Below are 14,405 nucleotides of genomic sequence, written 5' to 3'. Positions count from 1 at the left end.
AATTGAGAAGATGTTTGCTCAACTATTAGCAAATCAAGAATCTGCAAGGGCTGAGAATAAGGCTACATTTTCTCTCCATGAAACTGCTATCAAGAATCTCGAGGTTCAAATGGGTCAACTGGCTTCACAAATGAATGTACTCACAAGAAGCAACTTACCAAGTGATACCATTCCCAATCCAAAAAGGGATGGTAATGAAGAGTGCAAAGCTATTAGTTTGAGAAGTGGAAAGCAACTACTTGACATTCAGAGGCCTAGTAAGACCGGCAAGGACATCACTAACAGTATGGTGACTGAACTTGATACAAATGAGCTTTCAGAAGAAGGTGGTGTAGTAGAAGAGGAAGAAACCAAGAAAAGGAAACAAACAGAAGAAAATCTCAATGATGTGGTTCGAGGAAAGAATGTAGAGGGTGAAAGTTGATGATAAAAAGAGGAAGACAACCCCCCTCCTGCTACACAAATGTCGCCACTTCCCTTCCTCAAAGGTTCAGGAAGAAAGATGAAGATGTTCAGTTCAAGAAATTGTGGACATGTTTAAGCAATTACACATCAACATCCCGTTTTGTTGAAGCATTAAAGCAGATGCCTAAGTATGCTAAGTTTCTTAAGGATGTTCTCTCCAAGAAGAAGAGATTTGGTGAATTTGAAATAGTAGCCCTTACTGAAGATTGTAGTGCCATCTTGCAGCGAAAGCTCCCACCCAAATTGAGAGATCCAGGCAGTTTTTATATTCCATGCAACATAGGCAAACACTTCAATGGAAAAGCCCTATGTGATTTGGGAGCAAGTGTTAACTTGATGCCTCTAGTATTCAATCGATTAAATTTGGGTGAAGCAAGGCCAACAACTGTTACATTGCTCTTTACTGATAGAAGTATCTCATATCCAAAAGGGATTGTAGAAGATGTCTTGGTGAAGGTAGATAAATTCATATTCCTAGCTGATTTCATTGTGTTAGACTGTGAGGTAGATTGGAACATTATTTTGGGACTGCCATTCTTAGCTACTGCAAGAACCCTCATTGATGTAGAAAAGGGTGAGATCACCATGTGAGTAAATGATAAGAAGGTGATATTCAACATGAATCAAGCCTTGAAGTTTCCAGATGATTCTGCTCACTATAATTGTATCGATGTGATTGATTCTATAGTGCAAGAGGAGTTGATTAACTCTTTGACCAAAGACCTATTAGAAGCATTGTTGATTGGAGAAACAAGTAGTATTGATGGCAAGGTTGAAGCTTATGCAGAAATGATGAGTATTGAAGCATTTCCATATCGAAAAGCTAAGACTTTTGAGCCTCTAGATGTGACTAGTGCTTTAAGCTCTCCTCTAAAGCCTTCTGTGGATGAACCGCCGGTGTTGGAGTTGAAGACTTTACCATCACATCTCAAGTATGCCTACTTGGGTAATTCTACTACTTTACTTGTGATCGTTTCTTCTAAGTTGTCCACGTTGCAAGAAGAGAAACTGTTAAGGGTCTTGAGACACCACAAGAAAGCTATTGGGTGGTCCATAGCTGACATCAAAGGGATCAGCCCTTCTATTTGTATGCACAAGATTTTATTAGAGGATGGTCACAAACCTTCCATTGAGCATCAAAGGAGATTAAACCCGGTTATGAAAGAAGTAGTCAAGAAAGAGATCCTGAAATGGCTTTCTGCTGGCATAGTCTACCCTATTTTTGATAGTTCATGGGTGAGCCCAGTTCAATGCGTCCCTAAAAAAGGCGGTATAACTGTAGTGGCTAACACCCGAAATGAGCTAGTTCCAACTCGTACTGTGACTGGGTGGAGAATTTGCATGGATTATCGAAAGTTAAATACAGCAACCAGAAAAGACCATTTCCCGCTGCCATTTATTGATCAGATGTTGGATAAACTTGCTGGGCAAGAATTCTTTTGTTTCTTGGATGGGTATTCAGGATACAACCAAATTGTAATAGTCCCAGAAGATCAAGAGAAAACAACCTTTACTTGTCCATATGGCACGTTTGCTTTCAAAAGAATGCCATTTGGTCTTTGCAATGCTCCAGCAACATTCCAAAGATGCATAATGGCCATCTTTGCTGACATGATTGAGAAAACAATTGAAGTGTTCATGGATGACTTCTTTATTTTTGGAGATTCTTTTGATTGTTGCTTAGATAATTTGGTGGCCGTTCTGCAACGATGTGAAGAAACTAATTTGGTTTTGAATTGGGAAAAATGTCACTTCATGATGCAAGAGGGTATTGTCCTTGGTCATCGAGTATCCAAACAAGGCCTAGAAGTTGACAAGGCAAAGGTATCTGTTATTGAGCAATTGCCTCCACCAACAAGTATTAAGGGTATTAGAAGTTTCTTGGGTCATGCGGGATTCTACCGTCGTTTCATTAAAGATTTCTCTAAAACCACTAAGCCTTTGTGCTTTGTTGGAGAAAGATAGGGAGTTCAAGTTTGATGATGCTTGTATGAACTCTTTTGAGGAGTTAAAGAAGAAGCTCACCTCAGCACCAATTTTAGTGGCACCTAATTGGGAGCTACCTTTCATCATTATGGCAGATGCTAGTGATTTTGCCGTTGGAGCAGTTCTAGGACAAAAAGTAGGAAAGATCTTCCATTCCATCTACTATGCTAGTAAAACCTTGGATGATGCCCAACTTAACTACACTACTACAGAGAAAGAATTGCTTGCAGTGGTGTTTACCTGTGAGAAATTCCGGTCTTATATTGTGGGCACTAAAGTGATGATCTATACAGACCACTCTGCCCTAAAGTACTTGTTTACCAAGAAAGATTCCAAAGCACGCCTGATTCGATGGGTTCTTTTGCTTCAAAAATTTGACTTGGAAATTGTTGATAGGAAAGGCACTGAGAACCAAGTGGCAGATCATCTATCTCGATTAAGTAGTGAAGTTAAACATGATCAATGTCAAGAGATCAATGCAGCTTTTCCCGATGAATGCTTATTCTTTGTGGATAACTCAACTACTCCATGGTATGCAGATATGGTTAATTATCTGGTTTGTAGAACTCTACCACTAGACCTTAACTCCCATCAAAAGAGGAAATTTCTTCACGATGCAAAGATGTACTTCTGGGAAGAACCTTACTTGTTCAAAAGATGTGCCGATCAAATGATAAGAAGATGTGTTCCGGAAGTTGAGCAGCAAGATATTCTAGAGTGTTGCCACTCTTCAGCCTATGGTGGGCACTTTGGAGGAGAGAAAACTGCTACCAAAGTCCTTCAAAGTGGTTTTTATTGGCCTTTCCTATTTAAAGATGCATATGCCTTTGTGATCCGATGTGATCAGTGTCAACGAGTGGGAAACATATCAAGAAGGAATGAAATGCCTCTGAATAATATTCTGGAAGTTGAACTCTTTGATGTATGGGGAATTGACTTCATGGGCCCGTTTCCAAAGTCTCTCAATTAAGAGTACATTTTGGTTGCTGTGGATTATGTCTCGAAATGGGTTGAAGCTACTGCATGTGTATCCAGTGATGCTAAAACGGTGATCAAATTCTTAAAGAAAAACATCTTCACGAGATTTGGAGCATCTCGGGCTATTATTAGTGATGGTGGTTCTCACTTTTGCAATCACCAATTTCAAGCTCTGATGAAGAAATATGGTGTAAAGCACAAGGTAACTTTGGCTTACCATCCTCAATCAAATGGCCAAGCAGAAATATCCAACCGAGAGATCAAAAGCATTCTTGAGAAGGTAGTAGGTGCAACAAGAAAAGATTGGTCATTAAAATTGGATAATGCTCTTTGGGCCTATAGGACAACATATAAAACTCTGATTGGGATGTCTCCCTATTGGTTGGTGTTTGGAAAAGCATGTCATTTGCTTGTAGAATTGGAACATGGAGCTTACTAGGCCATAAAAAAACTCAACTTTGACTTTCAAGCTGTTGGTGCAAAAAGGCTCCTTCAACTGAATGAATTGGAGGAATTTCGCCTTAAAGCCTATGAAAGGCTCTATAAGGAACGGACCAAGAAGTATCATGATTAGAAAATTATCCCTAAGGTCTTTGAAGCGGGGCAAAAGGTGTTACTTCATAATTCCAAATTGAGATTATTTCCAGGCAAACTCAAATCACGTTGGTCAGGGCCATTCACTATGATACAAGCTGCTAACCATGGTGCGATGGAGCTGGAAAATGAAAAAGGTGAAAGATTTCATGCAAATGGCCATCGTTTGAAGCATTATTGGGGTGGACAGGTGGATCGTCAAGTCTCTATGATCTACTTTGCTGAACAATCATAAAAGAGCTGAAGAGTCAGGCTGAAGACTATAAACCAAGCACTACTTGGGAGGCAACCCAAGCTCTAAACTTGCCTTTGATGTGTTTCTTTTATTTCGGTTTTGTTTTAGTGGATTTACGGTTGATCTTTGTTTTTGTAGGCCTTTTGGTTTATTCCTCAAACTTTGGAGCTTAGCAGGAGTGGTTGATTTCTAATTAGCACAACCAAGGAAGTGCACCTCACCTTAATCTCCAGCAGTGGCATTGGGCTTGATTGGTTTGAATTTGTGTTAAATTGAGGCTTGTGGGTTTTGCTTTTATGTGGTTGTTTGTGTTGTGTTTGTTTTTATGCTTGTGTTTGTGTTTAGTCTTATTTTATTGTGTGTGTGTTTATTAATTTTTTGTGTAAGCCATCTCTGTGTGAGGCGCCGCGGCGCATTTGATCAGAAGCTGCGGCGCCTTATCTGTTTCAGAACCCTCTTTCTGTAATAGGCGCCGCGGCCCCTGAGTTAATCCGTCGCGGCTCCTTCGTCCTTGGTTTTAGATCCCTCTCGGTACAAACCGCCACGGCGTTTGAACATAGACGCCGCGGCTTGATTACTTAAGCCAGGATTCTGCAGTTCTGTAAAAGGCGCCGCGGCACCTTGGTGAATCCGCCACGGCTCCTTCTCGCAATATCTGATCTTCTTCTTCATGTGCCCCGTTTTAACCTTACTCATTTGTCTCAATACCCACTTTGCCCTTGTGTATCTGACCGGTTTTGAGGGTAGATTCGTTGTTTTAATTTTAAAACCCTAACCCTTTGGTCTTTTCACTCCCTATCCCAATTTCAAAACCCCCCATCAGATAATCCCCCCCTTTGGTTTCCCCTCCCTTTCGATAACCCCCCATTCCCATTCGAAATATCACTCCTTTGGTCCATTCGAAATTGCCGGTCATCTCCTTTCTCTCCCGCCGCCACCTTCCTATTTCCCCTCACCGTCGGTACCACCCTTCTGTGTGTTTGTTTCAGGGCCTCCTCTCCCTTAGTCGACCGTGTAGGTATATTCTTTCTTACTCTTTTATTTCTTTTATTTTAGTTTAGTTTTGCTGGAGATGGGTAATGCTAGGGTTGTGCATTGTGGTTAGATGATTTTAGAACTCTAGATGGGGGCATTTTTGATTCTCTGAGGTTACATTGTGGTTAGGTGATAATCCCTTATTGCCCAACTATATGTGAACATGTATTGGATAAAATGTGATACTTGTGAAATTGAGTGATCATAGCTTGGACCTGATTTGAGGAAATGAGATGCTTGTCTAAATTTTCAAATAACACCGGTTCATTACCCAAGTTATGTAGTTCTTTTTCACTTGTAACTGATTTGGAAATGTCATTTTGATTTAGTGAAATTAGTTTAAATTGGCAGCTACTGATGGTTGTCTGATTTTGAAATTAAAAGATAAAAGAGAACCTTTGTGAACTTGGTTTGAATTGGGGGTATTTTATAACTCAGGTTTAGAAAGGGATTAAGTAATGGTGAGAAGGTGTTCTGGCTCCTTGATTTAAGTTTGGGGGATAGTTTTTCTTTATTTTTAGGTTAGTTTTCTTCTTTTTCTTTGTTGGTTGTTTCATGATTGTGGTGTGTTATTTGCTTAGTTAGTGTGTGGTGTGCTTTGCTTTCTCTTTGCAGGTAACAATCCAATGGCCCCCAGGAAGAAAGCCCGTGCTACCTCCTCTGATCCTCCAATTAAGGAGCTTATTGAAAAAAGAGGTTTGCATCAAGAAAGAGAATTTCTGTGCACAAACAAATTCGGGTTTTATAAAAAAGCAAGGAAGCTCAACTTCTTAAATCTAATTGGTCCCAAAGGCGAAGGGAATGAGAAGCTGGTCAGAAAATTCTATGTTAGGGTAGCAACAAACTTGAGTAATGAGATGTTTATACGGTACCAGCGTGTCCTTATTACTCCGGTGTGCATCAGAGATCACTATGAGCTTCCCGAGGTTGAAAAGTGCCAATATCAGTGGTATCTCAACAATCAGAAGGAGATTCCCCTCGATGCCATCTCAGCAACACTCACTGGTTCTGATGAGATATGGGTGCGGCCTAAAAGGGGTCAGGCGTATATTATGAGAAAAGACATGATACCTGAGGCCAGAATCTGATTGCATATTGTCACAAGAAACATTATGCCAACCACGCATCTAAGTGAAGCCCCAAGGAATCTGGCACTCCTGATATATCTGTTTATGAGCAAGGTCACAGTGGATGTAGCGAAATTGATTTTTGATGCCATCTGGGATGCCAGCAGAGCCCACAACACAAATCTCGTCACGCCTCCCCTCATCTCGAATCTGCTATCTAAAGTGGGGGTAGAATGGAAAGACAAAGATCAAAAGTTCAAGCCTGTTTCACCATTCAACTACTCTAATCTGGTTCCTGAACGAGAACAGCAAAGGATCACTGAAGCCATGTATACTGAACAGTTCCCCGAGGAATATAGGAGGGAACAGGAAGCTCATGCCAGTGCCAGTGTTGACCCTACCACTCAAAGCTTGGATTTCCTCCACGAGAAATTGGACAAAGAGATACGTCATAGGAGACGTAGACAAAGGCGCATGGAGGAACTATTAGTCCAGATTGCAAGGAAATTGAACATTGACGCGCCGGATGTGGAAGATACAAGCACTGAGGCAGAGTCACCGGGAGATGAACATGAAGCTGGAACTTCTGGGGTTGGTATTGGCTCGGGTGATGATATCGCTAGCGATCCATTTGCAGAAGGTGATGAGGATCAGGGGGATCAGCATTCTGAGGAGGAGGATGACTAGCTGGGACCATTTCTGCTGTTGCTGCTGCTTGCTTTGTTGCTTTTGTCTTTATGTGTGTTTTTGCATTTTCTTGCATTTTGGTCTATCTTGTGTGTTGTTTGCTTCTATGATTCTAGCAAGGCTACTGATGGCCTGTTGAACTAATTCTGACTGTTGAGCAATATTTATCATTGTTGATTTTCACTACGTTAACTGTTGCGAAATGATTGAAAATGTGAATGGTTAACGGATCTTTTGATTGATTAATTTGTGGATGCCTTTAGTAATTGATGATTTCATTATACTTATCTGATGACGATACTATTGATAGTTGTGCATACTCCTATACTTGTACAAAAAGAAAAGTGAAATTTTGAACTTTCATGCAGCGAATATATTGTTTTTTCAATTCTGCCTGCATGCCCTGATCTTTACTTCCTCTTGTTGACAGTGAGGACACTGTCAATTTTAAGTTTGGGGGTGAGGATTGATTTTTGTGGATAACAGGCTTAAATTTGAAAATTTTGTGGATAACAGGGTTAAATTTGAAAATTTTTTGAAAGGTCATTTTGTTGAGAAAATTTTGAAACAGCTGAAACAGTAGAAATTTTGTCAACTTAAATTTTTGCTCAGTTGATTTTATGAAATATGAACTGAAGTGGCAAGTTGTTAGTTGAGAATGTATGAATGGTCCAATGATTGAACAAAATGCTTAGTTACTATGCTTGATAGGAGGTTTTGAATTGCTCTTTGATGCTTGAATTGTGAGGTTAAAACCTATGTTTCTTTAATTTTTAAAGAAACTAACGCACTAAAAGGGTCAAGACATTTCAAATGGTTATGTTGAAGTTGAGTGGATAATTTAGCCTCTATACTTTTCTTTCAACTAAATTGTTTTAGAACCTTCTTCTGATTTCTTAGAGTTTATAGTTTGTTCTATATGAATTTGAAAAAGGATTAGGGTAGTTCTTAAATGCGTTTGAGCCTTTCAAGCTGACCTTATAGGTTTTATCCTTTGAACCCATACTTTAAGCCAAAAAAAAAAAAAGTATATATGTTCAAGTTTTGTTTCTAACCCTAACCTCTTCCTAACCCAAAACCAATTGAGAAAAACCATGAAATCCCTAGCTTTGAGATAAATGGAAGTTGAAAGGATAAGGTGTTTGATGAAATGTGGAGATTTTGAAAGGTTGGCAGGGGTAGTCAATTATTCTGAAATTTTAAAGTGTTAGGAGCAAAGCTGTAAATTTTTGTTTTCAATGTTCTAAAAAAAACAAAAGAAAAAAAACAAAAAGAAAATATATATATACATATCTGTATATAGATAATTGTGGTACAAGTTTGGGAGAATGAAAGTGGTTGAAGTAAGTTCTGATTATTGAATATCTATTTATCTCAAAGTATTTGTATGATCTACTTTCCCCTTTCTTTCCTAAGCCATTACTTCTTAGCCACGTTATAAGCCAAAAAGTCCCTTTGATTTCAAATGTATATGGGGTGAGTTGTAGACAGAGAGAGAGAAGAAGTTAGGCTTATGAAAGGATGCGGCTGAAGGCTAGTATGTTGGCTAAAGTCTCCCATTCCACTGAAACAGTATCTTAAGAGATGCTCATTGACTCTATACACACACTCACACTCCAAAATCATTGAAAGTTTGTTTTAAGTTCATGAAACTTGTTTCTTTGGGTGATTCAGTAAGTTCCTATCCTGTATAATTTCTTGAGCATTTGATGAGGATATAACTGTTCCTACATTCTTTAATGTGCAATTTGTTGCTTAGTCACTGGTTTGTTGTTTTACTCGAGGACGAGCAAAAGTGTAAATTTGGAGGTGTGATAACCTCTCAAAATTCCTACTGAATTAAGCTGATTTAACGCTCTTTTATGAGGTTTGAAAGTCACTTTTGCAGGAAACAAAGCCTGAGGAGAGTAAAGGATGGAGAGAAGCTGAAAAGAAGTCAGCCGCCGCGGCCTCTGTGAGAAAACGCCGCGGCGGATCAAACAGCAAAGAATGAGTGTGTCTCTGTAAAAGGCGTCGCGGCGCCTTACTGAATCCACCGCGGCATCCAAGCTATCTCGGAGCAAGCCTGTTTGGTGTAATTCACCGCAGCAGATTACCACATGCGTCGCAGCGCCGGAGCCTCGAAGGAATGACATTCTGTAATAGGCGCCGCGGCGCCTGGCTCCTCGTAGCTGTGCGTTTTACTTGGTAACTTAAAAAATTAGGGCATATAGAGGGGGATGCTCGGTTTTTCAGAGAGACTTCGACTTTGGAGCATTTTTGGAGGCTGGCTCTGCTAGGGTTTGGAGTTTTGGAGGCTTGGAACCTTTGGGCTTGAAGTTAAAAGAGATTCGATGCTTGCAACTTGAATTTTCTAGGTTTTCTTCTTCTTCCCTTCTTGTTTTTGCTATGACTATTAGCTACTCTTGTAGTTGTGGTTCTTTACTCGACATGTATAGCTAAATCCGTTTTTCTAGGGTTATTTTGATCTATTGTATGGATTGAGACTTGATTTTACTATCTCTTGAGTGTTAATGATAATATTCAGTTGTTTTTACTTTGAGCTTAATGCTTCCTTTTGTCTGGCTATCATTTGGATTGATTGATTGATTAGTCTAACTTCAGAAAGTTAAACTAATTCGTGAACTTTGGTAAAAACATGCTAGACCAGAAATTTAATTGAGTAAATAGATGGTTTGTCAATAGAACAGAGATGTATCTGTTGACCTAGCATAGACTAAATGGGTTTTGGTTTTTAAAGTGCAATCTTTTCAAACAAGTGCAAGAGATTATATTGCTATGTTTTAATCGTGATTGCAAACATTTGGTTTTGACTTGAGAAAGCTGAATCAATTCTGCAGACCCAGGCTAACTGAACTTATTGTAAAACACTACTTAAGAAGTAATTAATCCAGTTTCATGAAGTACTTTAGTGAAAAATAACCCTAGTCTCTTAATTGTTTCAAGGTCGAGTTGATTTTTTACTGCTTTTAAACCATTGTTTTCCTAATTCTATTTCAAAAAATCTTTTACAACAATTGTTTCACTTAACCTAATCAAGTACACAATTATGATTTTTAACTCATCTAGCCTTAGTCTCTGAGGGAACGATACTTTTTATATTACTTGCGACCCGTCCACTTGAGGTCAAGTTATTTGGTGAACAAGATGCCAGAACCAAAAAAGCAACCACACAACATATTGATATGAACAACTTGAAATTTAGATGCTTTTATTGTCCAGTAGATTTGAGAGGGCATAGTGGTAGCTCCAACTTTGTTATGCCTTCACAAAGCCTCTTATTCCCCAAAACTGATATTGCACTTGCACTGCTGAAGATGCCTTTGCTTGGTACTTCCCCATCAAGCATGTTGAAGGAAACATTTAGGTACTTCGAGAGAGCAATATCTTGCAGGCCTTTTGGAATTGATCCAAACAAGTTATTTTGTGACAAGTCTAGATGTCTTAGACCTTTCAATGAAGCCAAAGATGAGGGGATGGTTTCTTGAAAGAAATTTCCTTGCAAAAAGAGATACTCTAAGCTTTGGCAATCTCCAATGGCTTGAGGAATTTTTCCAGAGATATGGTTATGAGAGGCATCCAAGTTAGCAATATTTTTTAAGTTTCCAACCTCACCAGGGATATCACCACCAAAAGAGTTATGTGACAAGTTCAATAAAATTGATAGAGATAAAAGAGTAATTAGCTGGATTGGTATGGCTCCACTAAAATTGTTTTGTGACAGATCAAGATATTGTAAACTCTTACAATTACCAATAGTTGGAGGAACCTTTCCCTCAAACATGTTTCATGACAAATCTAGGTGAAATAACTTAGTGAGATTTCCTATGAAATGTTTTATTTTTCCAGAAAATTTATTTCTCCCCAAACTCAAGGATTGCATATTTTGAAAATTCCTGAAAGTAGATGGGATGATGTTAGTGAGATGATTCATCTCCATATCTAGTAATATTAGCCTAACAAGGTTTCCTAATGAAGCAGGGATTTTGCCAAGTATTTGATTGTAACTAAACGATAGCAATGGGAGTTGGGTGGACAAATTGCCTATGGCATCTGGTAAATGGCCCCCCAAATTTGGGGGGAGGCAAGGCAATGGGGATTTGGAGGTAAAGATGGGAGAGCAAATCATTCCTTAAGTATCAAAGTTTAAATACCTAGGATCCATTATACAGGAGGATGGGGAAATTGATAGAGATGTTTCTCATAGAATACAAGCTGGCTGGTTAAAGTGGAGGAAAGCTACCGAAGTTATTTGCGATAAGAAGGTACCTAAAAATCTTAAAAGAAAATTTTATTGGACTGCTATAAGACCAGTTATATTGTACGGTAGTGAATGTTGGGCAATAAAGGGAAAACAAGAGCACAAAGTCGGGGTAGCAGAAATGAGGATGTTGAGATGGGTGTGTGGTCATACAAGAAAAGATAGGATTCGAAATGAAAATATCAGGATAAGAGTCGGTGTGGCACCTATCCAAGAGAAAATGATTAAAAATCACTTAAGATGGTTTGGACATGTGCAGAGAAGGCCATTGAAGGCCTCGGTGAGGAGGGTGGATTAGACAAGATGGAGTCCCATAAAAAGGGACAGAGGAAGATTGAGAAAAACGCTGAATAAGATCATTAAACGAGACCTCCTAGTCAACAACATATCTAACGACTGGGTTGTTGACAGAGCATAATGGCATCGTGTGATTCATGTAGCCAACCCCACCTAGTGGGATAAGGCTTGTTGTTGTTGTTGTTGTTGTTGTTGTTGTTGTTGTTGTATATTGAGTTTGCATATGACAGAGCTGTTCACTCTTCTACTTCCTTCACTCCATTTGAAGTTGTTTATGGCTTTAATCCTTTGTCTCCTTTAGATATATTATCATTGACTTCTAACGAGCAAGAAAATCTTGATGGCAAGAAAAAGGCTGAGTCTATGTAGGAATTGCATGCTAAGGTGAGAGTCAATATAGAGAGAAAGAATGAGCAATATGCTAGGTAAGCTAACAAAAGTCATCGGAGGATTGTCTTTGAACCTAGAGATTGGGTTTGGGTACATCTGCAGAATGAGAGATTTTCTGAACAACATAAATCTAAGTTACATCCAAGAGGAGATGGCACTTTCCAATTCTTAGAGCGGATCAATAACAATGCTTATAAAATAGATTTGCCTAGTTCCTATGATAATGTTAGTGCTACTTTTAATGTTGCTGATTTATCTCTCTTTGACGTTGCAGAATCAACGACGAATCCTTTCGAGTAGGGAGGGAATGATAGAGGAGCATGGTGTGATCAAGAGTTAGGATAAGGAGCCCAAACAAAGAAGTCCAACATTCCAAAAGATCCATTACAAGGTATTAGAGGCCCAATGACAAGAGTAAGGGCCAAAGCTATGAAGGAGGCCCTAAATTGTCTAATAAAAGAGCTAAAAGAGTTAGAGCCTATTTATTTGGAAGAAGCATATTTTAGTGAGCCTAAAAGGAGTCAAAAAATAGTGATCACATTGCTAGAAGCCCAACAAGATGATGTACAAGGCCCATGTGGTGTTCAAATTGAAGAATTCACTTAAAATACCATGTGACAAGTATGTGCTTTAGACAAGGATCATAAGTGACGTTTAACAATCTTCAAGAAGGATCAAAAAGGCATCATTATGAATTGATTATGATTTAAATTCTTTTTTTTTTGGTCAAGGATTGTTCTAGAAGATTATATTCTGATCTAGCTTCCTATTTTCAAATAACAGACTTATTCTTGAAGTTTAAATTATTTCCTTTTATTTCTATGTAATAAATGGTGCATCCCATAGTTAAATAATCATTAATGAGGCATCATCCCTAGCATTTATGTCTTAAGACGCTGATTCTAGAGTGTTCTATAGTTGCCTATATATAGGCTACGTTTTTTTTTTTGTAATTGAATTCAAAATTAGATGAATGAGAATTGAGTTTATTTCTCTCTGTGTGAGCTTTGCTTGCATTCTTGTATTCTCATGAGAATACTCAATAGTATCAAGAGATTGATCAACCTTATGGTGTCTTCATGGCTAGGGTTGTAAGAGATAGGTTCTCTTAAGGTCCCACCTAGATCAGCTGTCCGTTCGTTACTTGATTCTAGCCGGTCTGTACGTCCCCTTATATCAAGCCTATAACATGTATAACTACTATAAAAGAGTACCTTGGAAAAAATGGATAAATATAAGAGACAAAGTAGATTAGGGTCTTATATTTAAAATTAAATTGAAAGTCAAACTAGCTCTTTTATTAGGACTGGTGGCAGTATTATATTTCACTTTCATCTTATATTTGGTTCTAACTTCTTTCTAAATCTGACAACTTCACTTTCATGTAGCAGATGTCTATGGTATGCATCGTCATCTGGGGACGAGGCAGATCAAGGGACATTTCAGTTGAGTTTTTCCTTTCCCTTTTTACCTAGGATTATATACATAATACGGACCCTTTTTTATTTTGACCTTGATACATAATATGGACCTACAATTGTTGATCTTCCTATTACTTTCTAGCAATAGTCAAGGAAGTGTCACTTTCTAGCTTCCTGAAGTGTTCTTGATTTCGGGCACTAACGTGAATTTCAATAATGGCGAATAAAATTTTTGTTTTACATGAATTTTTCCGGGGTTGTGCATGATTTGTTTAGTTTTAGGAAGCCACACTTGAATGCTTTCATTTTTGTGTTTGAAGATGTACCTTTTGGTTATTCACATTATTTATATATAATCGGCAGTGTTTCTTCTTGCAGCTATTCATATACTGACCTTATGAACTTGTGAAGAAAAAGCACAATCTTCAGGTGAAGTTTGTCAAGCCCCTTAAATAGCAAATTTACTGTTTATAGTTTCATGCTTGGACATAAACTAGGGGTGCACATGGGCAGGGCTGGGCAGGGCAGGACCCTTGCCTGATGCCCTGCCCGAAGTAAGAGCGGGCTGCAAATTGCAGCCTGATGCCCGACCCTGCCCGTTGAAGCCCTAACCATTTTGGGCAGGGCGGGCTTCATTGCCCAAAGAGTGATGCCCTGCCCTCATGTCATGGAAAAAAAAATTCTATCCATACCTGAAAATGACATTTTATAATTCTACATTTTAACACATAAAAATCATCCAGAAATAATCCAAAACAAGTGAAATCATCCAGAAATCATCCAAAACATATCTTAACAATTATCCAATTAAATAACATCAGCAATCCATTTAAAGCAAGACAATCTCAATTTTATAATTGAAGCTTTACTCTCCACAATTTCCACAAAAAGATGGACCACCTGAAAAAATACAAATAAAAATAACTATAACTTTAACATATTAGAAACAAAACAATTAAAAAAATGTACTTCTAAATTTTAAAGAATGA

At 38.5% G+C, this 14,405-nt stretch overlaps 1 protein-coding gene across 1 annotated transcript; it reads left to right on the top strand.

Moving 5' to 3' along the window:
- The first annotated feature begins 423 nt into the window (after positions 1–423).
- Positions 424–1,056, top strand: LOC114744268 (uncharacterized). Its single transcript, XM_028932450.1, has one exon. It carries the CDS (start codon positions 424–426, stop codon positions 1,054–1,056), a length of 633 nt encoding a protein of 210 aa, XP_028788283.1.
- Positions 1,057–14,405: the final 13,349 nt, after the last annotated feature.

The sequence above is a fragment of the Neltuma alba genome, unplaced genomic scaffold, assembly GCF_004799145.2.
Source record: "Neltuma alba isolate B1F8T4 unplaced genomic scaffold, ASM479914v2 tig00004310_pilon, whole genome shotgun sequence".
In the NCBI taxonomy this organism is placed as follows: Eukaryota; Viridiplantae; Streptophyta; class Magnoliopsida; order Fabales; family Fabaceae; genus Neltuma; species Neltuma alba.
Note: the sequence above shows the minus strand (reverse complement) of the source record. Positions and strands in the feature narration are given on the sequence as shown.

Excerpts from the sequence above, each read along its gene's own strand:
- LOC114744268 (XM_028932450.1), top strand. The coding sequence starts at position 424 with ATGATAAAAAGAGGAAGACAACCCCCCTCCTGCTACACAAATGTCGCC.